Source organism: Myotis nattereri, assembly GCF_964212035.1.
Source record: "Myotis nattereri genome assembly, chromosome: 7".
NCBI lineage: Eukaryota > Metazoa > Chordata > Mammalia > Chiroptera > Vespertilionidae > Myotis > Myotis nattereri.
This window is the reverse complement of record NC_138082.1, coordinates 37,196,274-37,218,881: the sequence shown is the minus strand read 5'-3', so window position 1 is coordinate 37,218,881 and position 22,608 is coordinate 37,196,274. Positions and strand designations below refer to the sequence as shown.

General features: G+C 33.9%; 1 protein-coding gene across 1 annotated transcript in view; it reads right to left on the bottom strand.

Annotated features, from left to right (window-relative positions):
- The window catches only part of NCKAP1 (NCK associated protein 1), a 95,173-nt gene that overhangs the window by 9,790 nt on the left and 62,775 nt on the right, over positions 1-22,608 (bottom strand). Inside the window, exons 18-27 of the mRNA XM_081095726.1 lie at positions 20,014-20,146; positions 15,707-15,826; positions 14,959-15,098; positions 14,014-14,145; positions 12,036-12,254; positions 11,691-11,821; positions 11,327-11,424; positions 5,683-5,776; positions 1,718-1,800; positions 1,196-1,276 (exon numbers count right to left, since the gene is read on the bottom strand). Coding sequence (XP_080951852.1) covers positions 1,196-1,276; positions 1,718-1,800; positions 5,683-5,776; positions 11,327-11,424; positions 11,691-11,821; positions 12,036-12,254; positions 14,014-14,145; positions 14,959-15,098; positions 15,707-15,826; positions 20,014-20,146 — 1,231 coding nt within the window. The remainder of the gene's footprint in view (positions 1-1,195; positions 1,277-1,717; positions 1,801-5,682; positions 5,777-11,326; positions 11,425-11,690; positions 11,822-12,035; positions 12,255-14,013; positions 14,146-14,958; positions 15,099-15,706; positions 15,827-20,013; positions 20,147-22,608) is intronic.

The window sequence follows — 22,608 nt, the reverse complement described above, 5'->3', positions numbered from 1 at the left end:
ATGAACCAGGAGGTCACGGTTCGATTCCCGGTCAGGGCACATACTGAAAGTTTGTTGGAATTTAAATACAATTATATCAGGTGCTAAGAGAATTAGATGGTTATGCAGAATACTAATTAGTATTCTCATAACCTGCACACCAGTGTCTTCTCAAGGACTAATTCGTCTTTAATGTTTTCTTAACATTTTTCTACAGTGTTTCCACTTAAAAAATAATTTTGGCCCAGCCAGTGTTGCTCAGTGGTTGAGCATCGACCTATGAACCAACGAGGTCATGGTTTGATTCCTGGTCAGGGCACATGCCCAGGTTGCAGGCTTGATCCCCAGTGTGGGGCATGCAGGAGGCAGCTCTCATCACTAATATTTCTCTCTCTCTCTCCCTATCCCTTCCTCTCTGAAATCAATAGAAAATATATTTTTAAAAAACACAAGATAGGTAGATGCGAGAATGCATACAGATCTGGTTATCTCATAGGATGTGCATGTAGAAGAGAGGGGTTGAGTTAAGAATAGAGTGGGAGAAGGATGGAACAAGCGACAGATAAGCTTTAAATTTGAGAAAAGACTCGAGTGTCATACAAGAGTTTAGAGAACCTTTTTCAGTCAGTGTTTTTCAAAATATGTGAAACCAAAAACAACCATTCCAAGAAACATAAAAGCTTAAAAGGCATCGGTCTGAGCTGACATATCACTTACTAGATGTGTCATCCTAAAACAAAAATTGTGAAATTCACTTAAGGCTACCAACCTCCTATCTTATATTTATTAAGAACAAGATATTTTAAAAATTAAAATTTATATAGCCTACAATTAATTTTCTAAATTTTTTTTTAACATTAATTTAAAAAACTGACTGGATTTATCTCTATTTAAAACAAAACAGCGCTTATTTTATTATCTCATCTTCCTCATTCAGCTCATGACCATGTAGAAACAGCTATCAGTTTAAAGAAGAAAAGATCAATATTGACCCATTTTACATTGGTAGAGATGATCAAGGAAGATTAACTTTAAAAATGCCTGCTTATTGTTTTGGTGCTGAGCTTTCAAAGATGCATTTTCAAAGGCAAGCATGCTCACTAATCACTCTAAAATAGAAACTACTATAGTTTGGGATTTATTAAATTTTATTTCATATGCAACTGAAAAATATTTCATTTTAGAAACTGTAAAATCCAAATAAAAGTTTTATTACCTTCATATCAGTTTCCCTTGGAATGTGGTCCTTGAAATCTTCAATTGAACTTACAAGAAAAGGAATGTGGTAGGCCAAGACCTACACAGGACAACAAAAAAGAACACAGCATTATTTTTAAATGGCGACCTCTAAATTTATGAAATATTACCATTTGATTACTTCTAGTTTTCATAGAAATTACTTTTCTTTATCTATTGTCATGTAATCTTCAGTACTAAGATACACAGAAATGAAATGTATGTATTCAATGCCAAACTGAATACAGGCAAATGGAAAATGCTTTAATGAAAAGTTGAAAACGTAGCTCAATATCCAGGCAAGTTATACCCCCTGAATTTCAATACCAAAACAAAAAAAGTTTAAGTATCTTTAATTTCTACATACTTTATTTTAAATGACTATGAGAACTGGAACTTTAATTATATTACTGCCTACTATAAATTTAGAGTAACTTTTAATTTCTGGGAAATTAAAAGGGATTATCTGAATATAGCATATGTACTTATAATGGTTTCTTACATCTCTAAGTGCTTCTTGTGCCAATGAGCGGAAGGATAAAATTACACCAATTATTGTCATCCTCTTCAAGACACTGTCAACAGCTAAATTTGAAGGAAGGGGAGAAGAGAGGAGCATGAATTAGATTCTTTCTTAACCTTGAAGAAAACTCTTAGTCATAAAATTCCCATGGTAAAAGGCACAACTAATAGCATTTTACTTTAACAAATGACTAAAGAGGCAAATGTATTGAAAGCTGATGTAAAAATTAATCATAGTTTACTGCAAATGGAATATACTCCATTCTTCAAAATGGTTTATCAGTGGTCGGCAAACTCATTAGTCAACAGAGCCAAATATCAACAGTACAATGATTGAAATTTCTTTTGAGAGCCAAATTTTTTAAACAACTATATAGGTAGGTACATTGTTATTAACTTAATTAGTGTACTCCTAAGGTTTAGGAAGAGCCACACTCAAGGGGCCAAAGAGCCGTAGTTTGCTGAACACGGGTTTAGATGGTTCACCAGACTCTTGAAAAAATCATATGTTGAAATCCTAACTCCCAAAGCTGATGGTATTAGGAGGTGGGACCTTTGGAAGGTGCTCAAGTCAGGAGGGTGGAGTCCTAATGAATTCAATTAGCGTCTTATAAGAAGCTACAGCGTGATATCCTTAACCCCTTACATCATGTGAAAATTCAGTGAGAAATCTGCAACCCTGAAGACCCTCAAATGACCATGTTGGCACCATTATCTTGGACTTCCACAACTGTGATAAATAAATTTCTATTGTTTATAAACTACCCAGTCTGTAGTGTTTTGGTTTAGAAGTTCAAATGAGTAAGACACATCCCATGGAACTAATACTAGAGCAGTGATGGCAAACCTATGACACACGTGTCAGAGGTGACACGCGAACTCATTTTTTGGTTGATTTTTCTTTGTTAAATGGCATTTAAATATATAAAATAAATATCAAAAATATAAGTCTTTGTTTTACTATGGTTGCAAAGATCAAAAAATTTCTATATGTGACACGGCACCAGAGTTAAGTTAGGGTTTTTCATAATGCTGACACGCCGAGCTCAAAAGGTTCGCCATCACTGTACTAGAGCATTGGCTATGTGGGTCCTGGGCCAGGCAAGCAAAAGGTAGTGGGAGACAGGACAGAAAAGAATGGCTGGATGTGAAGTTTATCCAAATAATGGTTTCTGAACACTATGCTAAAAGTAGTTTATACTATCCTTCAAGCAATACGTAGATTATTCAGGGTTTTCAAAAATATAAAGAATGATATGAAAAGAAGTATGTTTAAAAAATATGACTCTGAATGTCAGACAGGTTAGAAAGTGAAGACTGAATGCATGTTAAGAAGCCATGACTGACCCTGGCCAGTGTGGCTCAGTTGGTTGGAGCATCATCCTGTTCACCAAAAGGTTACCAGTTCCATTTCCGGTCAGGGCATATGCCCAGGTTGCAAGCTCAATCCCTGGTTGGGGGGCAGTGGATCAATATTTTGCTCTCACATAGATGTTTCTCTCTCTCCCTCTGCCTTCCCCTCTCTCTTTAAAAATCAATTAAAAAAAAAAAAGCCATGACTGTAAGTTCATGATAAAGCCATAAACAAGAACCACAGGAGTAGATTTGGAAACATAAAATGATGAAGCAGACAAGGTGAAATAGAATAGTGAGTGGGAAAGACTGGAAAAAAATTTCTAAAGGCAATAACTGCAGATTAGTTCCAGCCAATCACTGCCATAATGGGGAGAAATACTGCCCATTATTCAATTTGCTCAGGTCACATAGTTAGAAAGCCTAAAACTGAAAATTATTTCCAGATTGCCTTTCAATTCAGAGCTACTTTTTAATAAATAATATTGCTTTTTCTTTTTAAGGATGTTTGTTAACTATGAAAATCAAACTATTCTAAAAGTACATCAACTTCTGGACATGGGGTAAAAGAAGCACAAAGGTAGAGGTCGGAGACAAAAGAGAGCAATCTGAAAAATAGTTCAACTGAAAACGTAGCTTTCTCTATTTCCCTGAATAAGGTACCCTTAAGCAGATTTTTTCTCAAATTCCAAAAAATGATTTAATAAATTATATCTAAAGATAAATTTGATATATATGGGTATTAAAACAACAATTTATGTTTTTATTTTGGCCAATTACAAAGGTCAGGAATCACCACTATTATAGATAAAATTCAAGTAAACAGACTCTAGATAAAGGATGATGAATTTTATTTTGAAACCTATAAATTCTGGTTGGAATTTTAACAAATTCTATGTTGTTTCAATTCCACAAATAGGAGAGTTAAACTAACAGTAAACAGGCATTGAACAGTGCAGTAGCTTAGTTGTTTCGAACCAGATGCTCTTTATAAGCAGAACATCAGGGTGAAGACTAGTTGGGTGTTCAAATGAGTATTATAATATGGGACAAACACGAAACATACAAAAAAGTTAAGAATAAATAAAAAAAAAAGACTAGAAAATACAAGTACATAATAAAATAAGAGATCAAGTAGTTACTTAATAATTTCTTGCTAAAAAATGTATTCACTCTCCTCTTCCTATTATGCTACCAAGTCAATTTTTTCTTTGATTTCATTTTTTAAGTATCATACAGTAAACCTGACCTTTTCCCCCCCTTTTGGTATACAGCTCTAGGAAAAATAATTAACATGTGTAGATTTGTGTTATCACCATCATCACCACTATGATGAACAGTTTCTTCAACCTAAAATACCCCCTCATTGTTTTCTGTGTATAGTTCTGGCAACCACTGATCTACTCTACAAGGCAAACTGTAGTGTAATTTTATACTAATTTATATGCTAAGTTTATATTTTTTAAAGCAAGATAAGATAGCTTAATAAAATTTGATACAGTTGTAAAACATTTAAAAGAAAAATATCAAAGGCAAAGTATGTAAAACACATGAATTGATCACTTTTTATTTTCTTAAGGATTACTTTTTATTTGGGAAAATAAACTTTCTGGTTTTCTCAAATGCAAAGACTATTCTTTTTGAATTTCACTAATTTTCTAATGTTGGGAAGCCTTTAAATGAATCAAAAGAAGCATGACTTTAAAATAGTTTGTAATTATAACTTTAAGTTCATGTACAAAAAGCAGGTGAAAATAAAATTAATTCAAGTGCATCTAAAGAAGTTATCGGGCTAAACATACTTTATTAAATATTTAAGATTCACTCTTATTTCACAATGTACCTTCCACAAAAAACTCAATGTCAACTGTCAAAAAGACATTGAAAAGGATTTTTTTTAAGGTGTAGGCCCAGGTTTTCATGCAACGAATACTAGTTAGCAATAAAAAGGAACAAATTACTGATTCACTTAACACAGGTGGGTAAATCTCAAAAATATGCTAAAGTCAGACACAAAAAGAGTTATGACTTAGTTTATATAAAATTCTAGAACAGCATATTTAATCTATAGTGTGGTAGAAATCAGGTAAGTCCTCTGTATTGGGGGCTGGGATGGACATTGACTATACAGGGACATGAGGAGACTCTGAGGTGGCGGGACTGCTCTACGTCTTGATTACAATAGTGACTACATGGATGTATGCATTTATCACAATCCATCACACGGTTCACTTAAGTGTGTGCATCTATTTTATGTAAAGTGTACCTCAATCAGATTGATTTTTAGAAAGTGACAGACTCAAAAGTTAATTCTTCTTTAATCCAAATTAATATAGATTTACTGTATTCAATTTAATGGGTTCATGAACTAACTGTTAATATTCAAAATATTTGACACATGGTACTAAGAATACAGTAAAAAAATTGTGAAACAGATACTTAAATGGATCCTTTGAAAAATTTTCCAGTTCTCTTCATAAGCTAAAGAGTACTTATTCATAATTTATTACTATTTTATGTTTACAAATTTTAAGCAAAAGCTAAATACTTTGGTCTTCTTAATGCTTCTAAAAAGTATCAGAAGTTACCCACATGATAATCTTTTAAAGAGTGCAGCCATCTGGTCTGGTTTGTCAAAGCTGGTCCTCATTTGTGTTAGCACATCAACATTCTCCACCACAAGTTTCTAAAAAAGAGAAAGATCCCAGGTCAGGCATAGATCTCCTTGTGTTAATGAGATAAGAGCATGCTTGGATATTACAATCTGGCATGTGGGAAATACAATTCATGAAATCCAGATGCACTATACTATATATTTTTGTTGTTGTTTTAATAAAGGAATCTTAAAATTATTTACACAGGCTTAATGTTTTCTTCAGTTTGCAAATTCAGGAAGAGGAGTTCAGGAAAAAAGCCATAAAGATAAGTAGGAGGATAAAGGGTTATCTTATCCTTAGACACAGAACAGCATCAAGAATAAAAAGCAGCCGAAACCGGTTTGGCTCAGTGGATAGAGCGTCGGCTTGCGGACTGAGGGGTCCCAGGTTCGATTCCGGTCAAGGGCATGTACCTGGGTTGCGGGCACATCCCCAGTGGGAGATGTGCAGGAGGCAGCTGATCGGTGTTTCTCTCTCATCGATGTTTCTGACTCTCTATCTCTCTCCCTTCCTCTCTGTAAAAAATCAATAAAATATATTTAAAAAAAAAAAAAAAAAAAGAATAAAAAGCAGACACGGAAGTGGATATAATGAGCAATAAATTCCACCAAAACAACAACTGACCGAAGACAGCCTAGAGTTCATTGATGGATATATACAATCAGAAGGACAATAACTTGTTAGGGTATGGTCCCACTTCAAGGAGATTATAATAAAGCAATAGTTTCCAACACAAATTATCAAATGGAAGTGTCAACTATGTACCTTCTCTTTCATAGACCATCGAGAGAGAAAAGGAAGGAGAATAGAAAGAAGGGATATTAATAAGGGAAGGGAGTGAAGGATAACTATTCAAGAAAATCTCATTAAAGGATGTTTTGCTTAAACGAAACACTGGAAAGTAATTTAATTTAAAAATTACAACTAAGACAAATGTAATTAATTTGAAAAATAACAGATATATGTATTTGTAAAGCTTAGATGTATGTATTTGAAATATGCAGGGATGAAGCCTGGATTTTGAAATATGTAATTGTAAATACATATATCCAGGCTCTATCCCTGCATATTTCAATTCAGCAGGTCTAGCTGCAAAGATATAGCAAGCATACTGTTAAAGTGCCATAGTGGTTTTGTTACAAGCCAAGGGCTAATGACATCTGATTTAAGGGGAGCAAGAAAAACTATACAGAAAATCTATAAAACTCATTTTTCCTATACTCATATGCATTTGGTTTAGGTTTCTTGATATTACTTCAGATTATTTCTCTTTATGCTCCCAACGAAATGTTCTGCTTCAGTCACATTTATGTGCTAAATTCAAGTTCTATAGTCTCTGATCAGAATGCCTGCTCTTTCTGGGGCCAATACCATACTTGTCTCATTCTAAAACTTGATTGAACCAATATATGTTCAAACTACATACCCAATCCTGACACTACTTATGCACCTTGAACATAATACCACATCAGTGAATCAAAGACACCACTGAATTTTAAATTCACCATTACCTTATGTGCCACTAAGAAAAACAACACTACCAATTAAACTTCAATATTTTCTAATTAGCTGACTATAAGATGCATACAATTTCAGAAATATAGGATAATTGTTTTAGAATTAATAAATTACAGTATATATTTAATAGTAAGAATACTGTAATCATTTTTAAGCTCCTGTACGAGGCAATTTACAAATAACCTCATTTACTTGGATCCAAATGAGGGAGAGGATATTCCAATTTTACAACAGAAGAAACTAAGGCTCAGAGAAGTTACATAACTTGCCCAAAGTGGCAAAGATTTTAAGTGGCAAAATTTGGAATCTGAATATAGGCATGTTTGATTTAAAAATCTAGCCCCTTAAACACTAAAGAAATGGTTTCCGATCTTCAGTGTACATCAGAATGATCTGGAGAACTAAATTAACTAAAACTGATATTGCTGCGTCCCAGCACCACACGTTCTTATTCAGCAGGTCTGAAATAGAACCAAAAAAGGTGCATTTTTAACAAGTGCCAAGTAATGCTGCTGATGACGATCTGGGGAAAATTATTTAAAGGCACTGATTAATACCACTGGTGAATGAACTGAACACTGGAAGTAATACTAGGAATTACCAACTAAATCAGTGATGGCGAACCTTTTGAGTTCGGCATTTCGGCATTTTGAAAAACCCTAACTTAACTCTGGTGCCGTGTCACATATAGAAATTTTTTGATCTTTGCAACCATAGTAAAACAAAGACTTATATTTTTGATATTTATTTTATATATTTAAATGCCATTTAACAAAGAAAAATCAACCAAAAAAATGAGTTTGTGTGTCACCTCTGACACGTGTGTCATAGGTTCGCCATCACTGAACTAAATGGTTTAAAATTAACTGAAACAAATCACGTGAAACCAATCAAGAATACTAAAAAGAAAAAAAGGTTTCCTGTAAAAAAAAAAAAAAAGAAAGTTAAAGTCTTGCTTGACACAATTCTTATTTCAATTTCCTACTTCATTTGGAAAAAAAATCTACTAGGGCTCTGTGAAGAACTAAAAGAACTCATCTGTAAAATGCCAAAACAATTCTTTTGGCAAGGCTGGAAGAATAAATTGACTCAACGGGCACAACTCCAAATGAAACACCCCAAGAATTTTAGTAGAAAGAAGACTGGTTGTTTTCTTCTCCAGAAAGTAATAAACATGTTTTACCACAAGTACACATGCATAGTGTTGACTATGTCTGACACATGATTTATTCACAACCATTAAATATAAAGCTCTCCTTTCTTATTGGCACACAACTTTACTGTTTGAAACAAAAAGGTCCTCAGCTACAACAATTAAAACCATCCAGAAGATGAAGAAGATGTAGGCACATAATATTTAGTTTATGTCAATTTAGAAAATAAAAGCTAAGAAATTATAGAATGATTTTTAAAAATTTTAATTCCCCCTAAAACATTTTATGCACTAATTTCAAACAGACTAAAATGCTGTTAGAGGTGTCATCATGCTCTAATGTAAGTATGGGTACAATATCTTCAGAGAGATATTTGATAATATTAAGAAAACTTTTAAATGTTCATATCCTTTGATCCACTTTCAAAAATTTGCTGGTTAAATATAGAGAATTCTCTCTCTCAATCTCTCCAGCAATTCTGCCAGGAGAAACCCAGAACTGAGAGGTCCATAGCATGTCAGCCTGGGCGATGGCCCTGCTGGTACATGCTGATGCTGCGGGAGTGGCACAAGTAGGGGAGAGTGGGTGGGCAGGTGTGCATTCACAACAAAAGTTTTTAAACATGTGAATTGTGATTTTGTCAAAGGTAGTCTCTGCCTCTGGATGTAAGAATAAGGACCAATCAAAAATTACTATTTAGCCCTTGCCAGGTAACTCATTTGGTTAGATAGAGCACATTAACCACACACCAAAGTTGTGGGTTCAATCCTGGTCAGGGCACATACAAGAATCAACCAATGAAAGCACGAATAAGTGGAACAACAAATCAATGTTTCTCTCTCAAATTAATAAATGAAAAAGAATTTTAATTACTATTTAGATACCGTGATTGACCAGGCTGCTTCATTTTCAAAAAGACCAGATCATTCAGCTAGGAAAATGTAATATATGTTCCTGCATCAGATAAGGGTGGGTTAGATGACTGCTTAGAACCCTTTCGTTTCTAAGACAGTACAGCAGCCCTGCCAGTGTAAAGCTCTAGGGCTAGATAAGACTATATAGGTTCAAACTTTAGTTTCACCACTTTAAGCATGTGAGCCTGGACAAGTTAATCATTCTTGGTCTCACTTTTCTAATTTGTAAAACAGGGACAATTCCAGTTTCAATGATTTAAAGGAGTTAATAATATGTATGTTTAAAGTTTATGAAAGTCCTAGAACAAAGAGTCAGAAAGATAGCTATTTTTACTTATGCATCCAACAAATATTTACCAACGTGTTGGTAAATTTACAATGTGTTGAAAACTAATTTAGCACCGAGGTTTTAGGAGAATTAAATAAAGGTTTTACTCTAGTGAGACTGGCATTAGCAAATACATAAGAGAGGTCACAAGTAAGATACACGTAAAATTGGATAAAGAGAATAAAAAGTGATTGCTACTTTTAAAAGTGTAGTCCAGGAAGGATATTCTGATATGATGACATTTGAAAAATACAGGAATGTTATGAGAAGGCAATCTAAGGCATTATCTCTGTGAAGAGTATCTGAGGTGACACAACAAGCAGGCCAAGTGGGCTGGAGGAGTAAAGAAGGTCCGGAAAAGTGAAAGGCCGGATCCTACAGAGGCCTCTAGGACTGCTAAGGACATTGATGCCTTTGAACTCTCACAGATAGGAATACAGAGAGATCTAAATAGGCTAATTTTTATTACTTCATCACAATACTCAAGCCACTATCATTAATGGCAAAGAAGCACTAAAAATGCTAACAATTCTGGAAGTACCTATTTATTCAGTTGAACTAGAAAATAATTGGCAGAAGTAAAATTACTGGGCCACAATTCTTCTATTATCTCATACTAAAAGGAACAAAGAAAGTAAACTGAAAATTAGAAATTTGTTACCTGAGAACAACAACATAGAAAAGAGATAATGTATTTACAAGGGAATGAGTCTAATAAATGAGAAACATTGCTTGTAAAAAAATGAAACTAGCATCGCAATGTTTGTATATTTAAAACCATATTAAGTATAAAGTCTGTGTATTTAAAACCCACAATATAAAGTATCTAAAAGCTGACTTCTATATAAGAATTGTAAAACATTCCTTTAAAAAATAACAATAGAGAATAATGACATGATGAATACCAAAATAATATTTATTCAGTACTTATTGTGTGTCAGGCAGCATGCTAAGTATTCAAGCAATTGACATGTATTAATTAGCTCATATAATTCTTGCAAAGTAAAAGTTTTGTAAGTTTAAACTTTGCCCAAAGTCAAAGCACACGACTGACAGGATTGAATTTCAGGATAGCCAGACTTGAAAGCTTGAGTCCTTAACTACTGGATAATACTGCCCCTCTTTTTAGTCACACTGACTCTTGCCGTCTATTTTATTCGCTCAGCAAAATAGTTATCAAACTTGCAGGAATTGACTTATCCTATGTTTGCTCAATTTTCAATAAATCAGGTTACTATTTGTAAAACAGAACAAAACAAAGATGATATTAAAAGACCATGCTAGGCCCAGCCAGCGTGGCTCAATGGTTGAGCATTAACCTATGAACCAAGAGGTCATGGTTCAATTCCCAGTCAGGGCATATGCCCAGGTTGCAGGCTCGATCCCCAGCGTGGGGCGTGTAGAACACAGCCAATCAATGATTCTTTCTCATCACTGATGTTTCTATCTCTCTCCCTTCCTCTTTGAAATCAATAAACATATATTTTTAAAAAGTACTTCAAGACCTTAAAAATAAAAAGACCATGCTAGTGCTATAATTTCACTTACATATGAGAACTTTCATGTCAGGTTAAAGAAATTAACATTCTAGGCTTGCTGCTCATTTCTTGAAATGTTTTTTAGGAATTCATTTTTATAAGCTAAAATTAATAAAGACTATATTACCTTAAGTTCAGCAACTTGTGATGAAATATGCCACATAAGGCTTTCACTTAGGAACTTCATACCATAAGGGCCTAGCAGTTCTGATAATGACCTCATTTCTGAAAGGAAATGCAATTACTTTTATACTTTGACACAGCAAATACTTTTAAAAAATAAACATTAACATATTGAGACATTACATTATAGAAGCAAATTACTCCTGAGAAGTCTTTAGAGTAAAAACAAACAAACAAAAAACACAAATGCAAAGGTAAGTCTGAGATATAATGTAGAACTGTGCATATAACTGAATGAAAGTCATAACAGAATCAAAAGCCAAAGAATCATTTCTTCATTCTCTAAAACATGTCATAGTATTATTCACCTGATATGTCAGAATATTCCTCTGCATTGAATGTTAATTCATTTTCTGTAGGTAAGTTCACAAATGCTTTCATTGCAGGGAAATAAGCTATATGACCATTGCTGACTTGTCTTAATAAAGTTTCCAAATACCTAAGGAGAAAAGTAAATTTATAACCAGGAAAAACTATTTAATTCAAAATGTATTATGGTATATATTCCTGAATATAATTTTAAGTTGGCTGATAACATGAATGAGCACTTATCCATAAAAAAAAAAAAAAAAAAAAAAACCCAAAAAACTTTCCAAAGTAGTTCATTACAAAGAAACATTGTCTCAATCCAAATTTCCAAATGTGTTCCTTACCAATTTGTGTATAGACTTGTAATGGTTGGCTCTCCATGACTGTCTAAATGTTGTGTTTGCTGAAGAAGAACATTATTAAATACTCTTGTGATATCAATTTGCACATAGTTTTCTATCGACTGCAGTACAGTCATATATGCTCTTACACTTGTTAGAAGCTCTGATGGTTTTGCAATTTCTTGTGTGGCTTGATTATACATAGTCATTCCAACAATTGACCTGAAGTTAAAAAAAAAAAAAAAAAGAAGAAGAAAAGAGTTCTGACTTCTGCATTTATAAATATAGGTCATTCAACCTACTAATCTTTAGTATCAAATAAGCAATAAAATTTTAAATACAAATTGTCACAAAGCCATGAAATTACTATCATTATCTTCCAAAGAAACAATCTAAAAAAACAATGACTACCTAAAAATTACAATGAAATGGCAATGCAAGTGATTTTAAAAATTCTAAAGACATCAGTAATAAAATGATTTAAGGATAAATCCCTTTGACATCATACATTATAACAAGACAAACCTCATTGCTAGAAGCCGTCCAAGGAAATCAACTCAAGACAAAAATGCTATCCATGCATATGGCCCCTAAGTCCTAAGATTGTGCTCAAATGTTAACTAAAATCATCAACTAATACAAGCTATACATGGTGGCATAAAAACCTTTCCTAGGTAAACAAGTTTACAGCCTTGTTTTGATCTTGACCACTAAGGAGATAGATGTTTGGTAAAAAGAGTATCTGCTCCTCTGTGGATTAATGGGCCAGACTACATATTTACAGAAGGAAAACATGGGAGCTGTAAACTGAATCGTACCTTTCACCACTCTACCCACCTTGGTAGTTAAGAATAATAAATACCAACGGGCATAATTTCCCTTTGTCTTAAATACTAGAGCATTCTGAGTTTTACGGTCAGGATGCCTGCCTTACAAAAGGACAGCAAAAGACAGTCTTTGTTCCAGACCAGACTCTTCTCTAGTCAATTGATGACTTAACATTCAATTTAGTGCCCATGTATACATTCTCCTATTTTATTCTATAATCGTAGAATTCTCACCAACTATAGCTCTAAGCTTCATGTTTCATTACTACTCATAGTACTTAACACAATGTTAAACATAAGGTACAAAGACTACTTGTTAATGACTACAGATTTTTTTAAAATCTTTGGCAAAATGTTGTTTTATAAATTGCTTTAAGGCCTTCAAGACAAACTTGTCCAATCAATCAATATTTTCTTTAATAAAGTTGTAATTTTACAAAAAGGATTAAGAAACATTTATAAAGTTGAAAGGTTTCTGACTTATCACATGCAATATCATTTCAAGAAACATTATATATAACCTATAAAAATATAATTAGAACTAAGTGCCTCAAGAGTCTAGATCTATTGGCCTAACAGCACACATCTGAATCCAGAATAGACTTGAGTTCATCTAGTCCTGAAGTTTTTGAACATTTAAATTTGACCCCTTGAGCATCACAACTCAGTACACTCATGTGTACATACATAACTGAAAAGTGTCATGACACAATACTTATACTTACTACATTCAATTCACTAATTTTTTTCTACTTCTTTCTTTCCTTCCTTCCTCTTCTTTCTTTCTTTAAATATTTATTATAACCTCGTAATCTGATTTCATGACCCCACAGGATTGCCACCTGACAGTTGAAATACACTGATTAGCTCCAGTTTTCTCATCTTGCTTATAAGGAAACTAAGGCTCACTGAGATTAAGTGGCTTGTCCAATGTTACAACTGGTTAATAACAGCAAGTATGGGACAAGCATTGGAGTAATTTAAGTAATTCCCAGTTCAGTATTTTCATACTTCCCAGATCATTATTCTTCATATTACACCAATTCTACTAATGCTTTTCGTCATAAAAGGAAATACTGTGTGGGTATGAAGAATAAATATAACAAACTCATTAAATGAACAAACAAGCAAAAATAGTTAATGTTTTTTCTTACTTAGTAAAGCGGATTTCCAGGTGAGAAGTCAAATATTCTCGCGGGGTAAAGGTATGTTCCCAAACCACCATGTTTGGTACATAATTTATAGAGAAACACAACTCAGAAAGTGCAGTGTGCAATTTATCAAGGCTGAAAAAATATTAATAAACAATAAACAAAATGTTCAACATTTTATCATAACAATACAAAATTAATTTTATAAACATGTGAGATCTTATTTGGGGATAATAATTATAGAATCCAATTTCTCTCCTAAACAAAGTTCAAAATCTCAACACATGAGAGCAATTTTCTAAAGATAAGCAACATTCATTTCTATCTTCAGATGATAATGACTTAATACACAAAAAAGAGCTTATTCCACACTCATAAAGATAATAATTTCCAACTTCTATTGTACTTTCTGTTGTGGAGGAAGAAAGTTGTCTACAAAATGACAAATAGCTTGCTCAATGTAGGAAGCAAGTAAGTAAGAAATTTACTTTAAGCAAAAAAATATTCACCCATTATTGCCCACCTATGCCTCTTTCTCCAGGTAAGCAAACAGCCCTAAATCTACCTATACTGATATATCCATTTTAAACTAATGTTATCAGTCATACACACCATATGCCAAAATAAAGTCTCAGATATCTTATTTTAAATACAATGAAAATAAAAGTGCACCCCTAAATTTTTAGATTCCTGGCCTTTAGTATTCTGTATACAAAGACAAGACAATTATCATCTATTACATCTATTTTCTTCAAAACTCCAAAATCTGTATTTTTAGATGAAATAAGCACTAAATGGTTAATCAAGTCCACAAAGGTGAAAAAAATTAATGACTGGGAAATGGAGAATTTACAATTACTAGCATTTCGTCAATACTAATGCCATACAAAAATAAACTGAAAAAATAAACCTTAGCAAAAATATATATAATAAAAGTGGATGGCTTACTTGGTCACTACCAGCCTGTTTTTCCTCATGCTCTCAACTCCAGGTTTTTCCCTTTCAGGTTCCCCTTTTTTACCAGTTTGTTTTTTTGACTTCTTATTCACTGCCTGACTAATGGTTTTGGCACAATGCTTGGGCAGCAACTAAATTTAAAAAGAATAAAATGTTACATTACACCAATTACTTTGAAAACACATTACTTATTCAGATGAACCTTAACTGAATCCAGTCTATGTAAGAAATATCATGCTAGCACTAAGAAAAGAGATATAAATAAAAAGTAGAATTTACCTAGCTTCGGGAGTCTAAGCTTAGTGGAAAACAGAAATAGGTAAATATTGTGTGAAGAAAGACTTCATAGAGGAAGTTATATCAAGACTGCAGTTTACAGGATAAATGAAAAATTTTACTGGAAGGAAAATGGCCTACGAAGAACAAAACTATGTTAGGACATAAAATGTGTTCAGAATCTAGTGAGAATTCCTAGGTGATGAAGTACAGATAGGACAGAGAAGTTTGAACTATCAGGAAGGGAATTAAATGCCAACCTAGAGGTTGGATTTTATAGTGTAAGTAATCTTAAAGATAATGGTAATATTTTAAAAACTATCTAATAATGGAGCTTCACAAGAGGTAATGAGATTTAGTAAGAGTCTGAGAATAAGAAAAAAAAATAATAACTGGCTAACAGATCATTTTCTTGCTTTCATATACAAATTTCCTATCTGTAAGGAAACATTTAAATTATTACCTGGTCACTCAGAGTACACTGTTCTGTGCAAATATCAGTGATAAGATTTCGAGCTTGTTTAGCCATTTCATCTAGAAACATGTTACATAAGGAAAGACTTCGATCTCCAATATGATGTCGCTGTTAAAAAGCAGAATAATAATAATAGTTACCAAAAAGTAGTTTGAAATAAAACACTTTTTAAATAAACACAGAAAATAAGATTAAAGTCTATTCTACAATAAGGAGTGGGGGTTCAAGATTATTACATACATTACTTCTGTGCTGCTAGAATAAATGTAAGATAGTATAAAAGAATGTAAAATATTTCAACATGCAAAATAACTGTTCCTAAATCTATCATGATACCTTAAAATGTATTTTAAGATGCCCTTTAAAACTTTAAAGGGGATGTAGAAGCCAGATACAATTAAATATTGATTCACTTACATAAGGAGAGATTTCAAATTATAGTTACAGCCCTGTTTAAGCAAATTCTGACTCCTGAAAGATAAACTGTATCTCTCACTATTACTTCTTCCTGAAAAAAAGAACACTGAACTAGCATTGCTTTACTAGACTAACTTATTTAAGACACAGGTCTGATTTCACTACTCCCCTTCAATGGCTAAGAAATACTGAGACTGAAAAACAAAACCAATATGATTTCTTAACATGTCACAAGTTTCTCTATGATCTGCCCTCTGCCTCTAGCTGCAGTGCTGAGAAGAGACTTTAGGACAATGGCAGAAACACAGGGGCCTTAGCAGACTACAACAATAATCCAGACAAAAGATGATGTGGCTTGAGCAGGGGGAGAAGAGGTAGGAGTTTGGATACATATATAAAGATAAAGCCAAAGACAGAAAACGCTCCAAGGTTGAGGGTGAGGCAACATGTCCAAGAGCAACAGTTATCTTCTGTACATGTTACATTTTACATAGCTAAAAATGCCTAAATTGCAACAGAATATTTTAAAAAATTTACAACTAAAGGTACAGGACTGGGCTGAAAATACAAAATTGGGAGACATCAGCATATGAAAGATTTTTAAACAATGAGACGGAAAAGATGAGTGAACTAATATACTGGATAGTACAGATAGAGCAACACAATTACTAGTTTTCCTTTAGTACTGGATGCTATTATCCCGGGCTCCTGCTGACCCAGCAGGGTGTAAATTTCAACTCTAGTTCAAAAGATAGTATCTTTCTGCAAATTTATTTTAAGTATTCCAACTCAAAATGAGGTTTCAGCATTAAGAAATTGTTCTGGAAGCTTTTTCTATAATGCCTCTGATGTAAATAAATTCAAAGGCTAAAACTAAAATTATAAAGCCAGACTGCACTGAGAACTATGCACATCAACTTACTCTGTCCTCACCCTGAGGTGAATTTCCCCAATGCTCCCACAGTGCCTCATGTATATTCCTACCACAGCACAGATCATCAGACCATGGATTGGTCTAGGGCAGCCGTGGGCAAACTATGGCCCGGCCGGATCCAGCCCGTTTGAAATGAATAAAACTATTGAAAAAAAAGACCATACCCTTTTATGTAATGATGTTTACTTTGAATTTATATTAGTTCACACAAACACTCCATCCATGCTTTTGTTCCGGCCCTCCGGTCCAGTTTAAGAACCCATTGTGGCCCTCGAGTCAAAAAGTTTGCCCACCCCTGGTCTAGGGCCATGGTCGGCGAACTGCGGCTCTTTGGCCCCTTGAGTGTGGCTCTTCCTAAACCTTAGGAGTACACTAATTAATAACAATGCACCTACCTATATAGTTTAAGTTCAAAAAATTTGTCTCTCAAAAGAAATTTCAATCATTGTACTGTTGATATTTGGCTCTGTTGACTAATGAGTTTGCCGACCACTGCTCTAGGGTAGAGACTGTGTCTTTGCATCTTTCATTCACAGCATTTAACAAGGCAGATGGGAAATAACAGTCTTTAACAAATTAGCTAAATGGAAAATAGAACAGTGACACTGACTAGCTACATGACTATAGGGAGACTTTCTTCATCTGTAAACTAAGAATGATTACCAGCAGTATTGTTGCCACTATGTCATAGCAATCAAATGCAAAAAAGGATGGGAGAATGTTGTACAAATTGCATGCTTCTATATAAATATAAACACATTATTAATTACTTGTTATAATTATTTAATAAGAATTGAGTATTATCCTATTTAGGAACTATAACTTTACCAACTAAATGAAGCAGAAACATTATGATATAAAGTAGATAATGATAGATATTACGATATAAAATGCTATGAAAATATGGAAAAGGAGGGACAAATTCTAACTAGAAAAATGCTACAAATATTTTGGAAGAGGTGGGGTTTAAGCTGACCTCTGAGAAAAAGGTAAGAGTACAAGAGGTAAGGGTGCAATGAAATGAATTTTATGTGTTAGGAAAAACCTTTAAAAGGCTAAAAAGTAGACAATTAGTGTGCTTTGCATAAGGTGGACTAGTTATAGTTCATAGGAAGTGGAAAGTGTATGATAAAACGAGGGTAGAGTCCATCCAGATGAGTGGATAAACAAAATGTGGTAAACACATAGAATATATTATTACTCAGCCATAAAAAAGCAAGTTCTGATATGTGCTACAACATGGATGAGTCTTGAAACATTATGCTCAGTAAGAAACAAAAGGACAAACATTCTGATACCACTTATATGAATGATCTAAAATAGGCAGATTCAAAGAGATAGACAGTAGACTAGGATATACCAATGGTAGGAGGGATGAGGAATTACTGCTTAATGGTTCCAGAGTTTTTGCTTGGGGTGATGAAAGTTTTGAAAATGGGTAGTGGTGATGGCTGCACAATACTGTGAAGGTAATTAATGCCACTGAACTGTACATTTAAAAATAATTAAAATAGCAAAGTTTGATGTTAGATATACATGCATTTTTTAAACACAAAAATTTTTAATGACAATAAAAAGAAGGGGGTAAAGATCAAATTGTTGAGGATTTTAAATGCCTGAGAATTTTTACTTTCTTCATATGCAATTAAGAACCACTGATGATTCTTTAAGAAGGAATCATCTGGTGGCACTGTACTAGGCAGACTTAAAGGCAGGAAAACTATTCAACAGTACATATAAAGAACTACAATAGTGACAAAAGCAACGGAAAGTAGAGGATGTATTCAAGAAATGATACCACACAAATAAAATTGGAGGACTTCATGGGTAATTTAATGAAAAAGATTATGGTGAAGAAAAATTTAATAGTATACCTTAGGTAAATAAAGCTTGGGGGAAAGCTATTAAATCTAAAAACTATAAATCTATTAAAATTGGGTATTAATATCCTCAGAGTTACTAATCCTAAAAGCACTCCCTAATAAACTTCTGTAGGCTAATCTCTCTCTCATTCCAATGGATTCTGCAACAGATGTTACCTAATGCTTAAAAATATTAATAATGCTACTGCTATCTGTAAGTTTCTCTTCTACAAGTTCTATAGTTTTAAGTAAAGAGACTCAATACTAATTAAATTATACAGAAATATACTATTTAACTTTAATATATATTCTTACTACATTTAAACAGTGATACTTGTTCCTTAAACATTAGAAGGAACATCAGTATCTATCAAAAATACTGAGTACATTTTTTATAAATATTTGGCATCAATAAAACTGATTAGTTCAATTATTCAATAATTTTCTGTGCCTGCATGCTAGCATGTGTATGTCTTACAAATACCAGCAAATTTAGATTTTACTATATTCATTGTATTGGTAAGTCAGTAAAATTCATATTTGACATGTTTATGTTTAGTCACTAATCTGTGCATTCAATTTCCAAGTTTTGCCTGGCTAGCATGACTCAGTGGGTACATGCCCAGGTTGCAGGCTTGATCCCCAATGTGGGGCATACAGGAAGCAGCCGATCAATGATTCTCTCTCATTGATGTTTCTATTTCCCTCTCCCTCTCTGAAATCAATAAAAATAAACATATTTTTTTAATTTGCAAGTCTTTCCAAAGTAACCTAAGAAAGTAAGCATACAAAATCAGTTACTGTATATATTTTTAGCATACATATTAATACCTGACCCACCATTTACTTTAATAAAGGTAATTTCAAGTGACCTTATGATATATTCTTATAAATACTTATCCATCTATTAAAATATCTATTATATCTATATCAAGTACCTATTCAAGTATTCTCTGATTCTTAGATGCATTAGATGGGAAGCTAAATTAGGTATCCATGACTTTGTGAGCATTTGGTCAGCTACATGTTAGGTTTAGTTTATTCTGCATACCATATAAATCAGAGTAGGACCCTGAAATTACCTCTTCTGGACACAGTTCATGTGTGCAACTCATAAAATGAGTGCAAAGCAGTGGAAATGCAATTGAGTATCTTGACTGAGAGGGTAACTCCAAACACTGTTGAAACATCTTCTCAAAAGCACGACTATAAAAACTATATAAGAAAACAAATTAAAAATTAGAATCAACTGTTATAGTTAAAATTTTCATGATATAGTACCTTATAGTTAACTTGATTCAAGTGAATGAAAGTCACCAATTGGTAGTATTATTCCCTTAAAGAATAGTTATTTTTCCAAAGAGTAACTATTACACACTGATAATCACTCCAGAGTAATAAAAATATTATTTGTATGATATATTACAAATTTTAAAAAACCTAAACAGAAAATAAACCATACATATATTATATGAATATATGACTTTCTAATTGTTGTATCTTTCTTATACACTAGGAACCTTTCTGTAGCTCAAAATATATATCTATATATATAAAAGCCTAAGCGACCAGCCGACCACCCAGTAGCTATGATGCACACTGACCACCAGGGGGCAGGCGCTCAATGTAGGAGTGGAAACCACAGGCATGGAAACATGGAACAGACTGATGAATCTCAGAGGGAAGGGGGGAGGGGGGAAGGCAGAAAGAGACTAACCAAAGATCTTATATGCATACTAGAGTCCTGGTGCATGGATTCATGCACCGGTGGGGTTCCTCGATCTGCTCTGCATGTATTGAGCCGAAACCAAGCCAAAACCAGCTCTCCAACATCCCCCAAGGGGTCCCAGATTACAAGAGGGCGCAGGTTAGGCCGAGGGACCCCACAAATCTGTGCACTAGGCCTCTAGTGTAAATATAAAGTGTTCTATTTTCTTCCCAAGGAAGCCTTTGGGACTGACAATAATATACATTTCCAAATAACCTTAAAAATTTTTGTAAATTTGACACGTGATATACTGTGGTTTGAGGGTTTTTTAATTCTTTAAGAGACTCCTGATGCCTTCCCTGGATTTCTCCTGCAATACTGCTAATTAAGCCACCCTAACAAACTGCCAAAATCAGTGTGAACTGAGTTATTTTCCAAAATAAAAGCAATGAAAAGCTTTTCATAATGACAGCTAGTCAATACATAGTAACTACTATCATTATCCACTGGGATTATCTCAGCATTTTAGAAATAAAGGGACATACTAGGTTATTCCAATAAACTTCCCTAAAGGAATAAAGGCCAAGAAGCAGAAATAGAGTTGATATTGTATAGCTATGGAGCCAGAATACTTGCGTTTGAATCCTGGCCTCATCATCAAATTCATATATTCATTCAAACATTTATTAAATACCTACTATGTTAGACACTATGGAAATAAAACATGATCCTCCTTCAAGGACCATACAATGAGGGGAAAAAGAAAAGGGTAAAACTTATAAACTACTAAGTATAACTAAAGAGACTCTGATAAAAGCAAAGGAGAATGGAACACAATTCAGGGAATAGTCACTATATCATCATAATATTAATGTCTAATTTAATACTAGAGAGTGAAATTAGTTGGTATTTTATTTCCAACATTTGCTCTATTTAACGCTAATCTACAACTTTTTTTTTTTTTTTGCTTAATCTAATGATGAAAGAGGGAGGACCTTAAATCAGATTTGAAGTAACTGTTTTCACCTCCTCAAAAAAGTGTAAAAAATTCACACCAGAAGAGCTATTCTAAATAGAGAATTAAAAATAAACATAAAATCCCAAAGTGGCCGAAACCGGTTTGGCTCAGTGGATAGAGCGTCGGCCTGCGGACTGAAAGGTCCCAGGTTCGATTCCGGTCAAGGGCATGTACCTGGGTTGTGGGCACATCCCCAGTAGGGGGTGTGCAGGAGGCAGCTGATCGATGTTTCTAACTCTCTATCTCTCTCCCTTCCGCTCTGTAAAAAATCAATAAAATATATTTTATTTTTTTTTTTTTTAATATATTTTATTGATTTTTTACAGAGAGGAAGGGAGAGAGATAGAGAGTTAGAAATATCGATGAGAGAGAAACATCGATCGGCTGCCTCCTGCACATCTCCTACTGGGGATGTGCCCGCAACCCAGGTACATGCCCTTGACCGGAATCGAACCTGGGACCTTTCAGTCTGCAGGCCGACGCTCTATCCACTGAGCCAAACCGGTCTCGGCAAAATCAATAAAATATATTTTAAAAAAAAAATCCCAAATTGGTAAACTTGTTTTTAAAAATATTTTTTTTATTGATTTCAGAGAGGGAGAGAGAGATAGAAACATCAATGATGAGAGAGAATCATTGATCAGCTGCCTCCTGCATGCTCCCTACTAGGGATCCAGTCATGTGCCCTTGATCAGAATCCAACCTGGGACCCTTCATTCCGCAGACCGATGCTCTATTCACTGAGCAAAACCAGCTAGGGAAATAAACTTTTTTGTTAGCAAGTTGTCCACTATTCCTTTATTCTTATGCCCTAGTCCTGGTCAGAACACGTGCAAGAGGCAACCAATCAATGTGTCTCGCTCACATCAATGTTTCTCTCTGTCCCTCCCCCTCCCTTCCACTCTCTAAAAATCAATGGAAAAATATCCTCCAGTGAGTATTTTTTTTAAA